Source organism: Leuciscus leuciscus (assembly GCF_965113295.1).
Source record: "Leuciscus leuciscus genome assembly, chromosome: 14".
Classification (NCBI taxonomy): domain Eukaryota; kingdom Metazoa; phylum Chordata; class Actinopteri; order Cypriniformes; family Leuciscidae; genus Leuciscus; species Leuciscus leuciscus.
Window position 1 is genome coordinate 4,992,645 of NC_138738.1, and position 15,116 is coordinate 5,007,760.

Consider the following 15,116-nt stretch of genomic DNA (forward strand, 5'->3'; position numbering starts at 1 on the left):
GATGCATATCATATTATAGTGAGATTTGGACCCAATCTAGAGTATGACCTAATATATTTAGAATGTAATTTATGTGATACAAAGCTACAAAAAACAAGGAACCCCCGCACACTATCAGTACTTGCAAATGAGTATCAAAATGTTATTAGCAACGTTTTCGGTCTCACGACCTTCATCAGGCATATGATACAAAGCTGGATTTTCAGGATCATTACTCCAGTCTTCAGTGTCACATGATCCTTCAGAAATCATTCCAATATGATGATTTGCTCCTCAAGCAACATTTCTTATTATTATCAATGTTTATATTTTTGTGGAAACAATGATACATTTTTTCAGAATTTGTTGGTGAATAGAAAGTTCAAAAGACCAGCCTTTATTTGAAACAGAAATCTCTTGTAACATTCTAAATGTCACGGTCTTGGACTTATTTTGATACTCTGTTTCCTTTAGTTCTTGTTTTCCTGCTCTGTTTAGTTACGGTTTCTGATCATGTCACTGTTAGTCTCTATGGTTATAATCAGCTGTGTTTTATTTAGCTCATTGTTATCTCATATACTCCTGTCCAGCTCAGTCCTCTGTCAGTTAGTGTCTTTTTGTAATGGGTTTATCTCCTGCATTCATGATTAAAGTCAACTTTGAATATATTCCTATTTCGTGTGTGTTCTACGACAACAGACCGTTACGCTAAATGTCTTCACTGTCACTTGTGATCAATTTAAAGAATCCTTGCTGAATAAAATTTATAATTTCTTTCAAAATAAAAAAAATCTTATTTTAATTAAATAATTTATACAAATTTAATTCAAATGTATCACTCACATTGTTATTTTGATAATATCATTTGTAATGAAATATGTTAGGTTAGAAAAACTCACTTTTTAACCTAATTGTATATCTTTGTGTTGAACTCACAAAAGGGCAATATTTTCCGGGCTGAACACTTCTCTTGTTATATTCATGAGCAAAAATTCAAATTTTGCCCTTCATCGTCATCAAAGCATGGACAGATAGTCCAGTGTACTGTCGCACATTACAGTGAAACCATTATTTGAGATCCATGTGACTCATGACAAAGATTGTGCCATGCGATGTGTCCACAATGTGTCTAATAGACATCTCATGATATGACAGCAACAGTCAAAAATGATTTCTTCATAAAACAACTGCATACTAATCTGTTTTATGTGTCATAGCTTCTCTGTACTTTTCGATGTGCATGCATCTGAGATGCATTTTTAGAATCTATAAAGTTGAATGTTTTGTATGACTTTAAACAGCTTCATCTGAGAGTTTAAATATATTATTCAGTACTTTGAACAAAGGAAATGCTGTTTGGATGTCGGCTTGTGTCTGTTTCCCTTCTATATGTCATGGAAAAGTTATGATTCATGCGGGCGGCCGAGCCTCAGGGTGGCTGCTTAGAAAGACAGGAAGACCCAAAAATATCTCGCTGTTGGACAATGGAGACAAAAGACAACAACCGGTGTACTTTAGAACGCATTAGAGAAGTACAATGCAACATGTATAAAGTTTGTTAAGTGTTTGTGCTCATAAAGGTTGCACTTGCACATTTGCTTAAGACAGTCAGAGCCTGCAAAGACCTGCCCTTCAAGTATGTCTGCTCTCTGTGTGCATTTGTGCTCATCTCTGCATGCACTCATGTAAATGAATCGTACAAGTTATATCCTCTATATTTACCATTCAAATGATGCAGATATGCGTCACAAACATAACCGCCATATCAGCGAGATCACATGATGTCGTTTTTGTCCCAATTACTGTTGTCCAGATTAAAGAACTCTAACCAGAGTCAAAAGTCAATTACATATCAAGCAGTCAAGAGCATTATGTACTGAAATAATGCAATTCACATTTAAATAAATGATAAAGTTTGTCAAACGTAACTTTTTTATTGACACTCTGTCAAATAGATTTGAGGTTTCAGTTTCGGTCCTTGTTGCTAATGAAAACATGTAAAGTGCTGTGGTGGTGTTTGTCACTATTTCGTGTTTTGGAAGAAACTAAAATCAAAAGCCCTTATTGTATCTTGTATACTGAGACTTTTTGCTAAGGCAATTAGTATCACATGCTGTTAACTTATATTCTGTATTACATAACTTATTGTACTGTACAGTGTGTAGATACTATCTACAGTAATTAAATCTACAGTCATTTTACTCTATCCACAGTGTGATGAGCGCCAAGTTGAGTACAATAGGTTGTGTATCGCTTGTTTTCTTGTGGCAAGCCATTTCAACATTTTTCTTTACAAATAGCTAGTATCTGTTTTATCATGTTTAATCCTAACACTGAGACATGGCTTCTGTGATATTTTCATATTTATCTGCAAATGTGTTTTAAGGTAATTAAAGCAACAGTTTTTCAATAAAGGAAGAATATGTAAAAGTATGGTATTTGAGGTAAAAGGCTCATCTGCTGTTGGGGGGAAACTGGCACAATAATTAACATGATCATAAACAGCCGGCTGACTTCTGAAATCCTGAAATAATAATTGTATTATTTTATAATGTTTCCTGGGGTGCCCTTATAATGTTAGTATGTTTTTTAGATCAAAAGTTGTTATAATTTAGAAAGAAAAGGCATATTTCCTAGCCTGATTTTAGCCTCTGATGTGAACACTCTGTTTGAAGGGGCGTGTCTCCTGTGAGACTTCAGTGTAAACGCCCACTGCTGTGATTGGCTGACATGCTTGCATATGAAATATCTAGCATTACATGTGGAACTCTCTCGAAAACGTTTACTATTACAGCTATTATACGTTTTTACTATTACAGCTATCGGGATTAACGAATCGTGAGACGTTTTTTTTTTAAAGTATTTAGATCTATTCCCATCACATTAAAGGTTGCAGTGATGAGCATTGAGCAGATGACAGCCTGTTGATCGCGTGAATGAAGATCTTATTGCAACGCAGTTTCTGCGCTCTCACTAATGATTTCACCAATGCAAACATGAGGTAAGTACAGTAAGAGATTCGTTGTGCAGTGTAACAGCATCATTGATTTCATAACGAGTTTTGGCAAGTGTCCAGATAAACTCGCGCTGTGTGATTGACAGCTGGGGCGATTGGAAAGGGATTGTTCTTTGATCGCTTTCTGTATATATATTAATCACAGTTTAAGTAAGATTATTTTCATCGTACAAAGAGAAACGACGTGAAGTTGACCGTTTAGTCACTGGCTTGATTTACTGATGCATAAACAGTATTGAACGACTTTGAGAGAAAGATTTTCTGTCTGAACTTGAACAATTACACATCAGAAATTCACATAACCCACTGGTTCTTCAGAGGCTCGGATGAAGGAACTAAAAAAATACTTTTGTGTTCATTTGTACATCCAAACACTGAGCAACTGCCATGCTTCGCTCGTTTGCCAGCCATGATGTGTCTCGAGGAAAACCAATATCGAGCTCGCGCAGCTCATTTTCTCATGGGCGCGCCAAATTATTTTTGCGGGCAAAGAAGACAAAGGGGAGGTGACCTTTCCCCTTATGACGACATAAGGGGAAGATTTCTAGATTCGCCCGTCTGAGCTTTCATTTTCTCAAAAATATCCAGGGCTTGGTTTACACCCATCAAAACGTTTAGCCACTGGGGGACCATAGGCAGGCTAGGGAAACTCATATCAAGGTTAAAAAACCTCATAAAGGGACATTTTCATGCAATGGGACCTTTAATGACAGTATATTTATTGTACTTTTAGTTATCAAATAAACTGAAAATAATACAAACTTTGCTAAAGTGGTTGTTTTGAACAAGTATTAACTTATTCATTATTCAAAACATATTATTGAACCTAAAGTATTTGTCTAAATAATGTGTACCTATTGCTCTATGCTGGTTTTACCAGTGTGTGGGGTAAAAGGCCCACCTTGCCACCTCATACATTTATGATTTTTGAATGAAATAAACCACTTTTATAATTTATTTTCGCACAAAATCTGTTGCTCATCAATGTTCAAATCAAATTATTATTTTTTTTTCTGCAGTCATATACTATGGCAGTAGTGAAAAGCACATTTGTCTTAAGTTGTGCCTTTAGCCCCGTTGTACCCTTTATGTTGAAACGGCCTGCCATAGTTTTCTTTCCACATAACGTCAGAGGAGGTGGAGCATCTGATTGGACGAGGCAGCCGCAGGTGAGAGCGCAGGTGGAGCGCAGCGTTGGGTTTCCCAGTAGCTCACACAACAATACGCGGAGAGGCCTCTGGGAATAACGCACTCCAACTACCATGACTTAAAACAAGGTCAGCTTTGGAATACACCAGCTTTAATAACCGAATGTTCGCTTGAACTTTTGTGAACCCCAGATTACTTGGAGAAACATAAGTCGTGGAAATGATGAGTTCCGAGGCTTTGCGTCCGACGGCGAACCCTGCGCGTAAAGGGAAGCTCGCCACCAGAGTGGAGGATGTGAAGAACCCCTGGAGACACGGATCAACACTCGAGCTCAGCCACAATGAAGCCGCGCGGCTCGCCACCGACGCGCTGTTGGAACTGGGCGAGAAGGAGTATAAAAAAGTCTTGCATGACGAAAGAGAACTGAGCTTTCTGTCCTCGCTGGAAATACGTTATATCACCGAAAATGTGGATAAAAGTAGCGGCGTGGACAGCGGGACTAATGGAGTGGACATGGAGGAAGGAGACACGGTGTCCGAGCTCACTTCAGGGACTTATTTCCCCATGATGTCCGACGATGAGCCTCCAATGTTGGAGCTGGGCTGGCCAGAGCTTTCCAACCGATGTGGACCCACTGAAGCGAAGATATACTTTCAGAGGGACAAGTCGCAAAATGTCAAAGATCTCATTCGATCGCTTATTAGTAAAGCCAAGAAGGTAAGAACAACATAAACCCACTTATACCATAGAAAAAAACGTACAAAACATTGTTCTAATGCCATTTCCATACTTGTGGTTTACAAATATGTTTTCCACGAAACTTGCATTTCTTTGTGTGTGACGTTACACGTAAACAAGATACTTTTTAAGTCAGCTTTCAGACAGTTTTCATTTGGAATTTGTTCAAATTTTACGTACCACATAATGTGCCTTAGGAATAATTAGACAGACTCTGACCCCCAAAAAGTATTTTTGCTACACATAAACATGTATGAATGTTACCGGTTTAAAATAAATGCTATTTGTTTTGATATTTGTATTGCAAGACAGCACAAGCAGACATTCCAGACAAAATATTTCACCAAAAAATTTTTTTTAAATAGCACTCTTCAAATGCACTTCATAAATCCACTGAAAATCACCTTAACAGCAGTAAAAGTAAAAGTCGTTAAAAACATGCATCATGAACGTTTATTCTGAGAAAAACTTAGTAATTTAGTTTGATGTTTTCTTTATCTAATGGAAGCAACATTCAGCACATGTATAAGTGTGACTTAAAGCCATAGTTCACCCAAAAATAAAAATGATGTCATCATTTACTCACCCATATGTTGTTCCAAACCGGTATGAGTTTTGTTTCTTCTGTTCAACACAAAAGATGATTTTATGAAGAATGTTGGTATAATCAAACAGTTGACGGTTGCCATTGACTTACATAGTAGGAAAACAAATACTATGCAAGTCACTGGCTACCATCAACTGTTTGATTATACCAACATTCTTCAAAATACCTTCTTTTGTTTTCAGCAGAAGGAAGAAACTCATACAGGTTTGTAAAAACTTGAGGGTGAGTAAATGATGACAGAATTGTAATTTTTGGGTGTACTATCCCTTTAAATGTCCAAATGCGTAAAAAATGTTACATTAAACATTATGAGCAACTTGACTGCTAAATTGCTTGATCATTATCATTAAAATTGTTATCACAGAAAACACCTCACGATCAGTGATGTACATTTAAAGATTGTGGTTTATTGTAATGCATGTCCTAACAACTTTTCTTTGCAACACAGGTTATCGCAGTGGTCATGGATATTTTTACAGACGTGGACCTGTTCTGTGATTTAGTGGAGGCCTCCAACAAGCGCAGGGTTCCTGTGTATGTTCTGCTGGACGAGAAGAATCTCTCCCATTTCTTGAGCATGTGCTCTGAACTAGACATCCAGAATTCACACCTGAGTGTAAGTCAAACACTGACGCACATGCACATAGAAAATGCATTTTGTGTGGCCCAGCTCATGAGTTCTTATCCCTGCACATAATAAGAAGTTTTCTATGAGATGGGTGTTCTCAGTTTTATGAATACATCTGTCAGTCAACAGAATAACATAAGTCTTATAGGCCTATGTAAGTTGCCTTAAATAAGTCTATTAGGTCATTCCGACAAAAAGCTAAATATTTTATGTTGTTTCAAAAGCATTTTTGTCAAAACAAAACAGCTTTTATTCAACTTTAACAAATGGAATATTGTGAACTATTATTACAATATAAAATAACTGTTTTCTATTCTATTAATATATTGTAAAATGTAATTTATTCCTGCGATCAAAGTTGAATTTTCAGCATCATTACTCCAGTCTTCAGTGTCACATGATTCTTCAGAAATCATTGTAATGATGATTTGCTGATGATTTTCAGATTATTGTCAATATTGAAAATGGTTGTGTAATTTTCTTTTTCAGGATTCTTTGATAAATATAAAGTTCAAAAGAACAGCATTTATTTGAAATAGAAAGCTTTTGTAACATTATACACGACTGTTCAAAAGTTTGGTCTCAGTAAGATTATTTTTTTTATTTTTTTTTAAGAAATGAATACTTTAATTCAGCAAGAATGCATTAAATTGATCAAAAGTGACAGTAAAGACATTTATAATGTTACAAAAGCTTTCTATTTCAGATCAATTCTGTTCTTTTGAACTTTCTATTCATCAAAGAATCCTGAAAAAAATGTACGCAACTGTTTTCAACATTGACAATAATAAGAAATTATTAATATTACATAATATTACCGTTTTTACAATATTTTTGATCAAATAAATGCAACCATGGGAACATAAAAAACATTTTAAAAACTTAAAAACATTTTTATGAAAATCTTTCCGATCCCAAGCTTTTGAACGGCAGTGTTGGTGAACCAGAACTCAAATTCAAATTTTATGCAAAATATACCCATGTTTTTTAATCAACTGACTATTTAACATTTATGTAATGCTGCTTTTTTTCAGAATATGCGTATAAGAAGTGTATGTGGAGACACGTACTGCACCAAAAGTGGGAAGAAATTCACCGGTCAGGTTCAAGAGAAATTCATGATCATTGACTGTGAGGAAGTCATAGCTGGATCCTATAGGTATGTTAATCACGGCATATGTGTTTGTCCAAGCATTGTGTAATATAGTTTTAAAAAATGCATTATATAATCATCATTTTAACCAAATATCATAATTGCTACAGTGATATTTACTACTGTAAGTCTTATTAATTTAATGAAATCCTTTAAATGATGGCACTTTACGAATCGTTTTGTTTGAATGTTTCTTTGATGACAGTGGTAAAATAATACCACATAATCTATAAAGGGCTGGACCAGTGATTTGATATAAGATACAATAATGAACAGAAAAAAGCTGATAGTTCAGCACATGTCAGTGTTCAGCACATACAGGTTAGCAGGGACAACATGTAACAGCACGAGTTTTGAAAGCCAACTGTGCAAGAAGCAACTCGAAAATGTTCTCAGGAGGAATTCAGTTGCATTGAATTATTCACGTTGAAATACCCATCAGTCCAGGCTTATCTCATTTCAGTCATATCACTCTGTATTATGTAAAGCATTTAAGCGCATGGCAGCATTTTGGCAGGGAGATGACAGGACGTGCACCTCATGTGCTTGAGCAGCTTAGCAATGAAAACATGATGATTCTGCATTTCTCCGGCACAGTGTTAGCATTGGCATTAGCCATCAGCTTCCAAGCCTCAGTGAATAATTTGGTGGATTATTTTTTAGTGAAATTGATGAATTACAAAGGCAATATGTTGTTTTAAAAAAATATTTGGGAGCTGAGACCCAACAGTCTTGCATGGATTATGTCTAAATGGCTAATCTGCTCCTCAGTTATGATGATTAGGAATGATTAGGAGGAATGAGTTTGTGTAGGAGTTGTCTTGTTATGTCAGGGTTAGTGCGACTGATAGCGGCCTGTGTATAACTTTGTGTGTTATTAGTGTGGATAGTGGGTGAGGCTTTGCCCATATAACAGACAACAGGGAGTTTTGTTTGAATAGAAGTGCATACAGTTTAAAGGGAAATTGCTTGCAAACATAGTTTTGTGAAACTAACGATTTAGAAGTTTTAGAACTTTTGTAACGGAGAAATAATTAACAGAGATTGTATGCATGCTGTCTTTTGTGCTCTTTTAACCTACAAACCGGAAAAGGCTGCGATGATCTAATGTAATTCTTATCACATGCTCTTTTATGTCAGTATCATGCAAGACATTTGAGTATTGCCACAAACAGATGGTTAGCTTGAACGCAGTTAAACACTTGTTAGCATAAGTCACCTGAACCATCCATAAAACTGTAATTGAGGATTCAGTTTGAACCTTTTCACCCAGGCTGGATGGAATCTTTGGACCTCATTTATGAAACCCAAGCAGAACAAATTTCTGTGTGAATTACAAAAGCATTCAGTGCGAAAACAATTTATGCGAAAAATGATTTTCTTAACAGCTTTATGGAAATTCGTTCTGCTCATGTTTCATGAATGAATCCCTTTGTGTTGGTGGGACGTTTGTTTTATAGTCTTAATTTTCTATAAAATGTGCATTTGTTCCAAGAACAATTTCAGGTTATGATCTTATGCTCTTTTTTCCCCTCTAGCTTTACATGGCTTTCCGCTCAGGTCCACAGCAACATGCTAATGCACTTCTCCGGCCAAGTTACGGACTGCTTTGATAGGGAATTCCGCTGTATGTATGCAGATTCCCAAATAATAGACCGTTTCCACAACCCAGATGAAGACGACCTGCCCGTTTACGCTCACAGCGTGCCGGCCCCAAACTTTGGGTTGGACTTCCTTGCAGACTACGGCAGCAAGGAGCGAGTGTATTCTGAGAACTCTAGTAGCCAATCCAGTGGTAGCGTTTCCAGCATCAAAGCTGCTCCTCCAGGCATGAAACATGTTTACAAAGTCACGCATGACAAGAAGAACCCGGACAACTTGCAAAAGACTCCTGACAGGAAAGGAGTCACGAGTTCAGTGCTTCAAATGCCACCGGGAACCCACATAGGAAGAGGATCTCTTAACGACAACCGCCAAAATCCGACGGGTGAACGCCCTTCCATAGTTCAGTCCCCTGGAGTGGAATGGGCCAAAGTCGGAGCCGCAGAATACCTACGCACAAACATTGCTGGACAGACATCCAAAATCCAGTCTTTAGGTCTCTACAGTTCTCCAAAACCTCCATCACCAACTCAACAATCTCCAGCCGACAACAGGATTTCCCCCAAACATCGACTCCCCGCCCCTTTCCTCAGTAAGTTCGCTGATTTGTTCAGCACAAAGGACAAGGACTCTCACGTCCTCCAGAAGAAGCCTTCTCATTCCTCTCCGTTTAGCGGGCCAGATCTTTCTCAGACCGAACCAGAGAGTGAGCAAGTTCCTCCTCCACCAGGACCCATGCCAACGGACTGGATTGGCCCAGAGAAAGGGATACATCGGCGGGACGAGAAACGCATGACGTTAGGTCACAGCAAATTGGACCTTGTCAACCATTACAACAAGTTGAACAAATCCAAGCAGGTTTACAGTCGCTTTGAGCTAAAGAACAACATGCCTCATTAATGCTGGGCCTGATCGATCATTCTTTCTTGGAGTGAGATTGTTGCTCTTTTTGTACACAAGACTAAAAAAAAATCAACCAGGAGTGAAAGGCGAGATGTGTGTTTTGAGTGAATTTGTATTTTTAATGAAAATTAAGTACTTTGTACTAATGCTGCTTTCACATTCTTCTGGGAAGTTCCTATAAATTGTAATCGCGACATGAAGTGATTTTGGTCATAATAAACTGTATGCAATGGGGAATTTTGAAGACAAGAAGCTGCAGTGCTAGTGCAACAGCATAATAGCATGAAGGGTTAATTAATTGCATGTTTACATAAAAAATGTATATTAATTTATGTATAGTATTCATTTAATATAAATTTACACACACTTTTTTTTAAAGTGACATGAAGTATGATAACACATACTCAGATTTTGTCCTCTGCTATGTAAATGCATATAAATATATATACATATACACATACATATACACACACACACACACACACATATATATATTATGTGTGTGTGTATATTTGACCCAAGAAGGTCGTATAGGATCAATGAATGAAAGAATGTTGTTTCAAATATATATACAAATCCAAGTTCAATACCAAGTTTTGTTCGTTGTGATTCTTTAACTCACATGCCCCTAATTCAGACAGTCTGGGCTTAAAGGAAAGTTTCCCGACTGATGATTATGACATTGTTGTGGTGCTCATGTTGTAAATATGATCATTCTTACATGATTTGAAGGCAGCGTTAGTACTTTGTACCAGTACATTGTACTTTTTGTGTCTGTGCTGTATATAAAACTAGTGTATATGAACCATTGCTTCATAGGGCATTTTTGTTCTGGCAAAGCAGAAGGTGTTGATTTAAATGTAGCCACTCTGTCTGACACTAAGTATTACCCTTGGATAGCATCATTCAGGAGGTTACACGTGTAGTCTTCCAAATGTTCTTGTGTTTTTACTAAAATGTGATTCTTTTGTCATTTAAGACATGCATTTAGAGACTCTAAAATGCACTTTGGGTAATGTTGCAATTAGCTGCTTAACAATAAAGTACTGTATTACTTCAATGAAGCCTATAGTATAGACTCACTGCATCTCACAGTGGTCTCTGATGCAATAGAAGCTAATTGCAAGGAAAACATGATTTACATTATTATTATTTTATTGAAACCGGTAAGCTTTTCCACCTTTTGATACTTTTGCTAATTAGAGTGTAGAAGTCTTTGCAACAGCCTACATTGAATGCCATATAGCGTTTGATGGATTTGTTGTCACTTAATAAATGCCTCTCTGACTCAAATCTATAGATAACCTCCAATTCAATCTTAATCGACAAGCTTTTTATCCGACAAGTAGGAGATACTGTGAATAGATGTTAAAGTGTCCTTGTAGAAGTGATTCAGAATCGGCTCTGATCACCAGATACCTTCATACAGAGAAGAAGTGGTTGAGAAACCCGAGATCTAGAGTATAGGTACAAAAGCTTGTAAAGTAGTGCTGATCCAAGGTCAGATTTAACCGTTCATATTCACAACACGTAAACATAAATATGAGATCGATAGGAGCAGATCCTTAGCTTTTTCCATTTTAATATGTTTAAACATGATTACAGATTACAGGTAAAGTGCTAACTTTTGCTACACAAGCCAATAACTGCCGATTCTGACTTGAAATGTATTTCCAAGGTCTTAAACATACTAGTATGTTTAATGTTTTATGGCATAATAGTTTTTCATTGTAAACATTTATTATTCTTTGCTCACCTTTTTGTCTTGGTAGTGCCTTCCAGTACTTTTTTATGTGTTGTTTGCATTTTTATTTACATATGAAAATCAAATCTTATAAAATGTGATCTATTAACATAACTGTTTTGGGGAGTGTGTAACATACTTTTATAACTGCAGATCTTCACATGTAATCTGTTACATGTGACTTGCATGACTTTTCCAACAGTGTTACCAAAGACTACAATAAATCAATAAAGTTTATGTTCCTCTTTTTTTTCAAACCAGATTTTGCAAGCGTAGTAACAAACAGCATTCTAGTATGTATCTTAAAAAGGCAAAAATGTCAAATGTTTTGAAATTCATATAGGTTAAATCAGTTATTGACTGAAAATGGTAGTGATGCTAACTGCTCTTTTCAGTCATGGCAAGTAACGTGACAATTCAGTTCAGTGAATTGTTTCGTTCAGAAGAGGTTTCTTTAGCAAACTGCATTTTAATGTCTTCACTCATTAGTGTTTACAAAATTTCAGAAAACTGCTTTTTATTAGTTGCATTAAGTGCAAATCTATTTTTAAGCTTAATACCATCATCTTAATTGGAATCCTTGTTGTTTTGTGGATGGCAACAACCATCCAGAACACCCTAGCAACACCCTATCAACCACCCAGAACACCCTAGCAACACCCTATCAACCACCCAGGACAACTGCCTAGTAGCAACACAGCAAGCACTCATATTTTCTTCAGATATCTGTTTTTCATTGCTTTTTTATTAGTTGCTTTCAGTGTAAATTGATGTTTAAAGGCCCATTCAGACTACTATACTATATTAGCATCCACACAAGTGGATGATATTGTTCTGTTTATTCTATGCGCGTGCTTCTTTGTCACTTTAAATGCTCGAGAACGAATTCTGGTGGATTCTGATTGGCAGCTGGATAAAATCTTTCTAAAAAGGATATTTCTCTGTGCCGTTATTGTTATAACTGTGGTGTGAACTCTTTATTATTATCTTTATAGTCCTTGGTGTGAATGTACGGAGCCCCTAAAGGCAAACATTCTGCGAGAGAACGCAACGTTTCTCAGAACTCGACTCGCGTACGGCCGTTACCGGAAGCCAGTGATTATTACAAAGCTATAAATAAGGATATTTTTCTTACAAAAATGCACAGCTGTGCTTCAGAAGGCCTTTATTAACCCTCTGGAGTCATATGGATTAGTTTTATGATGGATGGATGCGCTTTTTGGACCTTCAAAAACTCAAAACTTCAAAAAAAATTGTTTTATTATAACTCTGATTGTGTTTGACTCAAAGAAGACAGTCATAGGATGGCTTCTTTTGGGCAAACTAACCCTTTGAGTCTTGATACTATCACCCTAAATGACATCCTTAATGTTTTTGGTAGAAAACTCTGCTATTTATCTAAGATATTTCCCCTTAATATTCTGATTTTTTTAATTAACTTGAATTTCTCAAGTAACTGCTTAAGTACTTTACTATCATTTTTATTTAGTTTAATTTTAAATGCTATATTTAGATAATAGTACGTGTTACTAATAATATACTATTTTTCAGTAGTAGTTACTATTTTCAGTGTCTTGTGGTTTGGCAAGCAACATCATCAGCGCTGCGTAGAACGTGAAAGTCCTTGCTTGACCAGAACATCCACATTCTTTACACATAACACACACTGAATACACTAGTGCAGTTTTCCGCATGATCCTCTTTAGCAACAATTAGTGTTTACAATCCACGTTCTCATTGTGACCGCCATAAATGTAATCATCACCTGCCATCAGGTTATATGAATACAGCTCTCATCTTCTGTAGATCATGTTCCGGTGTTATTGTAAACCATTAGACCACATTACATGTCACTTTATATCATCTTAGGGTGTGATTATAACTCATTGCTTCAGAAAGACGTCTCGCTTCTTGTGTCAGTTTGTGTGTGTGTTTTCAAAGTGCCTCTATAAGACCTTATTCACCAGAGAAACGAGGGCGCCGCCATCTTTAGAATATTGTCTTTTAACATCCGTTTTTGCGGTTGCTCTGTATATTTCTATGGCGCTGCTGTCCAGGAGTAATTAGCTTTTGAAGTGGATTTACTTAATATAAAGTTAACGAAAGTTATCATGAGGACTGTAATGTTTAAAGGGACACTGTGTAGGAATTTCTCCCATCTAGTGGTGAAATTGTATTTTGCATTCAAATGAATAATGCTCTCCAGCGCCTCACTTTTTCAAATGCGCGTTGCATCTACGGTAGCTGTTATGTACCAAAAAGCTATGACAGGATGTCTTATAATAGCACTTCGAGTTTTTCTTGGTGAAACTGAAACTTGAAACAACGAAAAAAAGATTGTTAGTTATCAATTACTGACTGTGAAAAACATTAACTATGGTAATTAGTAGTAATGCCTTCTTTACTCGTTATATTTTTTGAAGTACGTGCATTGTTAGATATCATCATCATCAGAGCCTTCTCTATCGTTACTTTACTCAATAGCTGCTATTCATCAAAGAGTCTGTTTAACTTTTAACTATAAATGTTCTACTGTCTATATAACATAGCTGCCAACTTTTGAGTTTTGCTTGGAGTGAGATTTATGGAGGAGCGGGGGGTGGGGGGGATATCTACACAAGATAGGCATTCATTTTTCTCAAGAAAAAAACAACTCACCTAATGCTGTAAACATACAGAAAGATACATAATGCGTTTTTTTATTATTATAATAACTTTATTTAATGATATAAATACAAATATAATAAATATGTAATATAGTACACATATTTAGCAAAATACTCTTTATAGCTCTTTTTTTCTAGCCAACTAACTGCTAGCCTTTATTATGGTCATTAAATGGCTTTCCTGAGGTAAATGTTGTGACATACATAATTGTTCTCCAGCTGTTTACCATTTGTTTGATTGATTGGTCGATATAATGTATGAGGAATATACATTTCGGTAAGTTGTACTGTATCTTTCAACATTGTTCATTTGTGTTTATTTACTAGCTAGAGATGATCGGTTCACGTGCCGCTAGGGATCCGTCGTGACTCGCGTCACATTTACAAGCGCCAAAAACAGTATATATTGTTTGAATTTCGTAATAAAAGTGACAGAATCTGAGAGCTGAGATTTTTTTTATATCATAAGTAACCTGCTCTGTCTATTCTGTCAGTCTCCATGTCCTCTTTGCTTCGCGATAAAGTACACAACCAAGCAATGAAAAAAAAGCTTGTAATTAAGGCCGTAACATTGACTTACCTGTCGAGAAGAAAGCAGGAAACTTCAGCATCTCTTTTGAAAGCTTTCTCCTGCGTTAGCTATCCTGACAGTAACCCTTGTTTTTGTAATCTCCGGTCACGTTTCCTTTTACGGTCTATTTTGAACTTTTTCGACGACGAGGACTCCTTATCCTGTGACTCAGCATATGTATGAATGAACGGTGTATAAATAACCGTGCAGTGCAGCCTTTTAAACTTGCCGGGGCAGTGACAAGCGCCTCTCACTTCTCTGCGCCTCCGCTTCTGCTGGCTTCAGTCACGTGACGCTGGTTCTGAACGAAAACGCGTTGTGGAAACGCGTTGGCCTAGTACTTTTTGTCCCTCTCTGCTA

The 15,116-nt window shown here is 36.6% G+C and overlaps 1 protein-coding gene across 2 annotated transcripts; it reads left to right on the forward strand.

The window, feature by feature from the left end:
• The first annotated feature begins 1,561 nt into the window (after window positions 1-1,561).
• Window positions 1,562-11,756, forward strand: fam83c (family with sequence similarity 83 member C). 2 transcript variants are annotated; one of them, XR_014211559.1, is made up of 5 exons: window positions 1,562-4,861; window positions 5,938-6,105; window positions 7,152-7,276; window positions 8,809-9,946; window positions 9,977-11,756. XR_014211559.1 is itself a non-coding variant. In XM_082190004.1 (4 exons), the coding sequence occupies exons 1-4, from the start codon at window positions 4,364-4,366 to the stop codon at window positions 9,770-9,772; spliced, it is 1,755 nt and encodes a 584-aa protein (XP_082046130.1). In that variant the 5' UTR covers window positions 1,562-4,363; the 3' UTR covers window positions 9,773-11,756. The 2 variants fall into 2 exon arrangements, 1 of the variants encoding a protein (XP_082046130.1); XM_082190004.1 differs by having other exon boundaries at window positions 8,809-11,756.
• Window positions 11,757-15,116: the final 3,360 nt, after the last annotated feature.